Below are 7,099 nucleotides of genomic sequence, written 5' to 3' on the forward strand. Positions count from 1 at the left end.
AATGATGTCTCTTCCTTTGGTCTTGGAGGAGGCTGCACAACCAAAAGGTAGACTAGACGGGTCTCAGTGGGGTTTTCCAAACTGGTTACCCCCTTGACTTAGTGTAAGCGCTGCTCAGCAACAACTAAACCATCAGTGTGTTACCAACATTACTCTCCTCCTACATCCAAAACACAGGACCTTACCAGCTACTAGGAAGAAAGTTAGCTCCATCCCAGCCAAAACCAGGACAAGTGGAATTGGAAGAGCTGACCCCTCGGTAGGAGACGTTCTGGTTTTGCAGGGTTTCTTCCCTTGCGGAGAGGAGTGCAAAACCTGCTCCCCGTCAGGTTGGACTTTGCCTCAAAACGTGGCGCTGCCCTTTCTGTTGTGACATCACTGACTGCTGTTGATGTCACAAAGCGTCGTCGGCGCTGAGGTAGACCCAGCAGGGCATAAGATCAGGGTCGTGCCTGCGCCATCGTCACTCTCGGTCTTGAGAGAAGAGAGATCGCAGAGTGGTTGGCTCGCTCCCGAGCAAGCAGGATGCCTGTTTCCCGCACCTCAGCGGATGCGGAGAGACAGCTGCGGAAGGCCCTCGATCTGAACGGGTATGTTTGAAAAATCCTCCTCTCCTTTCCCCAAGGGTATTTTCCACCTCATCAGCTGGGGTGGGTGGGGGACGGACAGGGGACGCACACGAGGGCAGCCTGAGAGCTCGGCCTGGAGGCGGTGTAAGGCAGCAGCAGTCTCCTCAGTCCCTTCACAAACGCCAGCACTAGGCCTCGAAAGCCTTTTGTCTCTGCCAAATGAGGGACGAGTCCCTTTTGGATCACATGAAGGGAGTCCCAAGCAGTTGCCCAGCTCCATCCTGCCGCAGTAATGGCGAGAGCTTCGCGCAGTCCTGTATCGCGCTCTGCAGCATGGGTTATGTGCCTGCGCTGTCTTGGTTTTCCTTTTGACCCGAACCAGAAGGACACCAATGTTTCCTCTGTTGGCAGTGGATTTGACCTGTGTTGGATTTGTCCTGTGTCGGATTTGACCTCTGTTCCTGACAGATGAGGTTTCCTTCGGAAACCTGGTCAGCCCCTCACCAGTGGCGTGCCTTAGGAAAAGGAGCACAAGATCCTCTGAGGGCTGCAAGAAGTTTTCGAGTAGAATAAAAGGGGCTTGTTTATTCCTGAGGAAGTGTACGCTGTGAGTGCCTCTCCACCCCCACAGATGTGAAGTATGGCCACAGCTTTTGTTGCAACTCCTTCTCCTATTCCGGAGTCAATCCTGAGCCCTCCGTCCCTCACAAAACACTGCCATTCCCTGCTGTACCAAATGCCCCACTGGTGCACTTGGTGACAACTCTGCCTCTGACTCGAGCTTGTGCAGGATTAAGCCATTCCTCATGCCAGGAACACCAGGTTCAGGACCTGCAGTCCTTACTGCTCTTCTCGAATCTGATGCTGAACTGAGTGGGTACCACCAGCTTCACCACCCTTTTCCTCCTTGCCGTTCCGCAGGAAAACGAAGGCTCTGAAGATGGTGACCCTGGCGCTGCTTGTGGGTCTGTTCTGTTCCGGTGAGTCTCTCTAGAGCTCAGACCTGACGATGGTGCTTTAGGAGGTCCCCAGGGCTCCATGCTGCCCTGGTCCGCTTCCCCTGCTGTGAGCAGAGGAGCCCAGGTAAGAGCAGAAAGTCCCCGACAGAGGTGTGCCAGTCCTCCCTGCTTCCGAGGAACGGGTGTGGGGGCGAGGAAGGGGTGACTTGCCTTCCCCAGGAGGGCTAAGCCAGTTCTCTTATGCTGAGGGAGAGGCAGTGGTTAACCTCGCCTGGCCCAGGAGGCTGGGAAGCTTCTGTAGGACAAGGAGCATAGTCCATGGGAGGGAATGTCCGTCTCTGGCAGAGCCCGCAGGCCGTCACGACCTCTTCCCAAGACTACAAGAGGAGAGACAACTACGGCAGCTGGGAGGGACATGGAAAGGGGAGCGGGCAGCCCGAGGCATAACCCGGCCTTAGACCGCGTTCTAAGTGTAAGGAGAGCTTTGGTGTATGGCTGACAGGTGTTTACCCCGTGGGACAGCTTGGCGAAGAAAGCCTCTGGAGGACGGCAGCAGGATGGTGGGCCTACATCTCCTCCCATATTCAGCCTCTCCAACAGCAGGTGACATTTCCATTTCTTCACATCAAGACTGGTTCTGCCAGCGCAACTGCAGGGCACAAAGAGCCACTTGTTAAAAGCCTGTGGCTGGGGCTAGGGACAGAAGCCACCCTGGCAGGTCATCCAGGTGAAGGTCAGCTGGACCGAGCACCAGTGTCTCCACAGTTGTGGCATTGCACACAGCCGATCAAGAACCAGGATTAGGCAGATTTGGGCCTGCACAGGTTTCAGCAAAGCACTGGTTTGCTGAAACTTAACGGAGTTCCCTTAATTGTTGTTCCAGGTGCGCTCGCATCTCCCTGGAGGGGACTGGAAGACTCGGAGGTAAAAACGATTTCCCCTGGACTAGACGGTTCTTTAGAGGAGCTCTGCCCCTCGGCCCCAACAGGACATTGTTTATGTCCTGTCTCACACAAACTTCCCCTGGCACAGCGCCCTCAGCTTCTCCCACTGCCCTTTCTCGCCTTCTGCCAAACGGTCAGCTCTAGCTCCCCACGTCCATTAGAGGACTGGGGCCACCCGTCCGTCCACCCTTTCACTTGGGCTGGGCTCTTGGCAGCTCCACCTTTCTAACGCCTGAGCAGGGGAATGGTAGCCTTCTCCACCCTGCATCCGTTCCTCTCCCCCATGCTTGGGAGTAGCTGCTAGGAGACACCTCTGCGGCTTTCCATTGCTGGGCTGCAATCGAAAGCCCCTGCAAGCAGCATTGCCCCGTCGAAGGAGAGGAGAGACCAAGGGAAAGGGAGTCTTCTCTCAGGCTGAGGTCGGTGTAGCAGCAGTTGCCCGTCAAGACCTTTGCAGGGGGGCAAGGTTCAAGGGCTGAGGGCAGCCTTGCAACTGCCACTGTCACTCCCTCGCTCACATTCCCAGGGCGTCCGAGAGGCCAGCCACAACAGTTACCACCTCTCCGTTGCTCACTTCTTCTAGGCCAGCAGGGGACGAGTTAGGAGAAGTGCTGAGCGAAACCCTGACCCTGCCAGAAAAGCTACGTAAGCTCCAGGAAGAGCTTTATCTCCTGCGCTGGAGCCTAAAGGATGTCGCCGAGCGTGCTTTTCAGGAAGCCTTGAAGCAGGCGAAGCTCCCAGGCTTTACCGGATGGGTAAGGGCATATTGCAGAAAGCTCTACCCGGAGGTTTCTTTCCTCCCTCCGGCACGTATCCTGCTACAGTCCCCTGTCATAGCTAGCCAAAAGGCTGGTGCTGCTGGAACAAGTGCCGTGCATTGCCACACTTCCTTCTCCTGTTGCGCCACACTTCCTTCTGGGGGAAGAGAGAGCCGTGACGGGAAGGACAGTTGTCTTAGTCGTACCTTCCTCTCCGTCCAGATCTCAGGTCCTCCTCAAGGGAGAACCCGAAAGAAGGAATGCTCTCAGCAGTCCCTAGTTGCCCCACTCCCATCCCATGCCCAGGGGCTTGTCTGTGCATGCTGCCTGGCATGGGCATCTCCACAGGAAAAGCCTGTTCCCACCACTTCAGCATTCAGAGCGTGGGAGTGAGCAGCCCCTCCATTCTGATAGCGGTCAATCGCAGTAAAGCAAAGTTGGGAGGTTTCCGGGCAATTCTGGCCTCCCTTACATCTGAGTTGAACCTTGTCCCAGCTCACCTTGGCTGGCTTTGCAGGGGAGCTGCTTGCCCCGTTCCTTTTCCTTCTAACAGGCGCTCTCCTTTGTCTTCCTTCCCAGGCTGTTCAAGAGATAATCAATCAAGTCTTGGAGAAGCTGGAAGAAAAGCAAGTCCCCATGCCAGATTATGCCCTCAAATCATCAGGTGCTGTGCCATTGTGCAAACAAAGCGCTTCCTGTCCAGCTTGACAAGACAGGCATTTGAACGTGCCCAGTGGTAGGAGAGAAGGGGCGAGAAGTCAAGGGCCACCTCGTGCCCTACAAATGGACCCACTGACAGAGCCTGTAATGGGCCAGACCACATCTGAAGACCAGAAAGCCTACTTCCCATTCTTGTCTTTTTCCATGGCCCCTGACGACAGTTTGATGAGTCCCTGCTGTGTGTTCCAGAGGGATCATGCCAGTACGAAAGAAGGGAATCCCACTGTAGGAGCTTGATGGCTACTTAGAAGCTTTTTTCAAGTCAGCAGTGCAATATTCCTCCTGACATTGCTCAATGATTGTGCTCACGTTTTCATTTCCAGGGGCTGCTGTCGTTCATTCAAGGACTTCTCCATCCTTCCGCAATAGGAAAGGAAAAGTCTTTTTGTATTCCCTGCCGGTGCTGGATTACCTGCGATCTCCTGACGTTATCCTTGAGGTAGGTGCACCAAGAATCAGAAAAACAAAGGTGGCGGGGAGGAACCAAACGCGCTGCTGAGAGTTGCCTTGGCCCTTGTCTTTGCTCCTCGAAGCTTTCTTCTCCTGCTGCCTTCCTGCATGGACCTACTCGCCTCCTGTGTCTCCCTGCTGAGTTTTTCCTCTCGCGGAGTGCCCCAGCTCCTCCGCGCGAGCTTCTAACAGGCTAGCTGGGTCCCACAGTCTTTGTCTTGCCAGTCACTGTGAGAACTGTCAGCATGGCACGGAAGGAGGATGGAAAAGGGGCCTGCAGAGGTCTGGGGTGTGAGCTCGCCAGGGCTCTTAGTGAGCACGAGTGGGCGCTGAGAGCCTGCACTGCTGGAGGGCCCCACGTTGTGTTGGCAAGCCGTCCTGGCACTGCTCCTGAGCTGCCTGCACAAGTTGAAGTGTTGGCTGGTGCCGGTGGAAGGAGGTGGGAGTGGATGAGAGGGAGCCATTGCTTCCCCTGACAGGAAAGGCTCATCCAGGTGGGCCCTCTAGATGCCACCTGCTCTGGGCAGGTGCCTTTCAGCCACACCGTCCCTTGCTTGTTCTTGGCGACTTGCTCCAGACCGGGACAGGCCGGAGAGCTTCTTCGAGGGGCACATCCAGCTTCCTGCCATCCAAGTGCTTCTCTGCTGAAGGGGTCTTGTGACGCATGAATTCTCACCACTGCTTAGCTCAACGTGAACGTCGTTTCTTCTTCTCTTTCAGCCGGAAAATCATCCAGGAAACTGCTGGCCCTTGGCAGGAAGTCAGGGACACGTGCTCATCAGGCTGTCTGTGCCAATCGTTCCCAGAGCAGTCACCGTGGACCATGTCTCAGGGACAATGTTCCATAGAGACAGCATCTCCAGAGCGCCAAAGGACTTTGCTGTCTACGTGAGTGATTTCTCTAGAGTGGGGGGCGGGGGTTGCATAGCATTTCTAGGCGGGCGGTGAATACGGCTCAAAGAGTCCAGCGACCTGCGGCTTCCTCCTGGCTCGCAGAAGAAACAAGCTCCTTGGAGTTGCTCCCTTTCCCTTGTATTCCTCTCTTATCCAATGTACCGCTCAAAAGGAAGCTTCTGGGGCAAGGTGCTATTCCAGGAGCCACAGGGAAAAGGAGCTGGCACAGTGCACGGTCCTAGACCTTCTTGGCTTCCAATCCCAGTGGGCATTTGTGATGCTCACGTTACCCCCCTCACTGGGAACGTCTGCTCCTTTCCTGACTGGCAGCTGAGACTCCTTGAGTAGGCAAGTGTGGCACGCTACCTAGCTGCAGCTTCTCGTCTCCTCTTGTGCTCACCTTCCTTGGACTACGTAGCTGCAATAGACCAGTACTTCACCGACTGACGTTAAATCTTCCCACGGTGAACGAGGCGCTCTTGTTTTCCCTACCCCTGTCTTTCTCTAGGGCCTCAAGGAAGAACAGGAGGAGCAGGGAACGTTCCTGGGACGGTTCACTTTCCTGGCGATGCTGAATCCCACTCAGACCTTCCAGCTGAAGGTACGGGGACAAAGAGGGAGAACTGGAGGAGAGGAGGAGATATGCAGTTGGCTGGGGAGAAACTTCCCTGCCAAAGGGCTAGAGGCAGCCCTCTCCTGCAGCATGTGCCACGCTGGCTTTTCTTCTGCTTTAGCTTCCTAGTGGCGTATGCCTGGACTCCTGTTGTTCTTCTCTTTCCTTTTGGCTTTCAGCTTCAGCGCTTAAAAGCACCACCGCTGAAGCTGAAGTCAGCTTGAGTGTCTGGACTCCAAGTGCACACAAGTGGCCACGTCCCCTAGTATGCACTACTCCTGGCCTGCTAGTTAAAGATAGAACTACTGGGCTTTCTGACGCTTCTGGTGTTGCTGGTAGCGAGTAGGGACAGGGAGGCCATTATGTCTCGGTGGCTTTCTAGAGGAGGCAACGAGCCATTTGACTGACTCCACTGGGTCTTCTGACTGTGCACGCATGTGCCTCAAAGCAGGCGAGAAGAACTCGCCCATCTATTTGCTGCCGCTTCTGGTAGCTGCTTCTTCCTTTCCTGTTCTTATGGCCACAGGAGGTGGAGCAGGATAAGAACGTCTTGACCACCATAGGTCAAAAGACCTCACAGGGCAGCCAGAAGTAAGCTGTTGAAGGAGTCCGTCGCTGCGGCACTACTCTGTCAGGAGTCAACTGCCAGGGAGGAAAAGGCAACTCATTCCTTCTTGTCATTTCAGAACGAGCTCTCTGGGTTCGTGAATTACATAAAGCTGCAAGTGCTGAGCAACTGGGGCCACCCGGACTACACCTGCCTGTATCGATTCAGGGTGCACGGCGATCCTCCCGAAGACGGGGGAAAGGGGTCCCTGTCATCTGGCAATAAAGGCCCTTAATTTTCACCAAGTGGAGTTGGAGCCTGTTTTGCCTGTGATGCTAACTGGTAAGAGAGCTCCCTGTCCTTCTCTTGACCCACGAGCTTACCGGAGACTTCAGGGGTACATAGCAAAATTTTCCTTATTCAAAGCAACAAGAAAGATCAGTCACAATTATGCAGAAAAACTGACATCCACATGCTTGCTGCCTGCAGAGGAACATCAGCAGGACCTGCCTATACACAAAAGATTAAATGAAGGTACAGGAAGCAACTAAGCATCAACTGAACACAACCGTCTCTTGTTACCTATTTTCACAAGAGGCACATGCTGCTTCAGCTTCCGTCTTTCAGGCTGTCACCTATGAGACA

General features: G+C 54.7%; 1 protein-coding gene across 1 annotated transcript; it reads left to right on the forward strand.

Moving 5' to 3' along the window:
• Positions 1-525: 525 nt before the first annotated feature.
• LOC132321329 (SUN domain-containing protein 3-like) lies at positions 526-6,749 on the forward strand. Its single transcript, XM_059834839.1, has 9 exons — positions 526-590; positions 1,491-1,549; positions 1,643-1,652; positions 3,056-3,227; positions 3,810-3,894; positions 4,274-4,389; positions 5,121-5,288; positions 5,803-5,895; positions 6,594-6,749. Exons 1-9 carry the CDS (start codon positions 526-528, stop codon positions 6,747-6,749), a joined length of 924 nt encoding a protein of 307 aa, XP_059690822.1.
• Positions 6,750-7,099: the final 350 nt, after the last annotated feature.

This window comes from Gavia stellata, unplaced genomic scaffold (genome assembly GCF_030936135.1).
Source record: "Gavia stellata isolate bGavSte3 unplaced genomic scaffold, bGavSte3.hap2 HAP2_SCAFFOLD_99, whole genome shotgun sequence".
In the NCBI taxonomy this organism is placed as follows: Eukaryota; Metazoa; Chordata; class Aves; order Gaviiformes; family Gaviidae; genus Gavia; species Gavia stellata.

What these genes read in the sequence shown, in the direction of transcription:
- LOC132321329 (XM_059834839.1), top strand. Translation starts at nt 526, where the DNA reads ATGCCTGTTTCCCGCACCTCAGCGGATGCGGAGAGACAGCTGCGGAAG. An exon ending in TCCCAGGCTTTACCGGATGG is followed by an intron (nt 3,228 to 3,809) that starts GTAAGGGCATAT and finishes CTTCCTTCCCAG; the next exon opens with GCTGTTCAAGAGATAATCAA. An exon ending in TTATGCCCTCAAATCATCAG is followed by an intron (nt 3,895 to 4,273) that starts GTGCTGTGCCAT and finishes TTTCATTTCCAG; the next exon opens with GGGCTGCTGTCGTTCATTCA.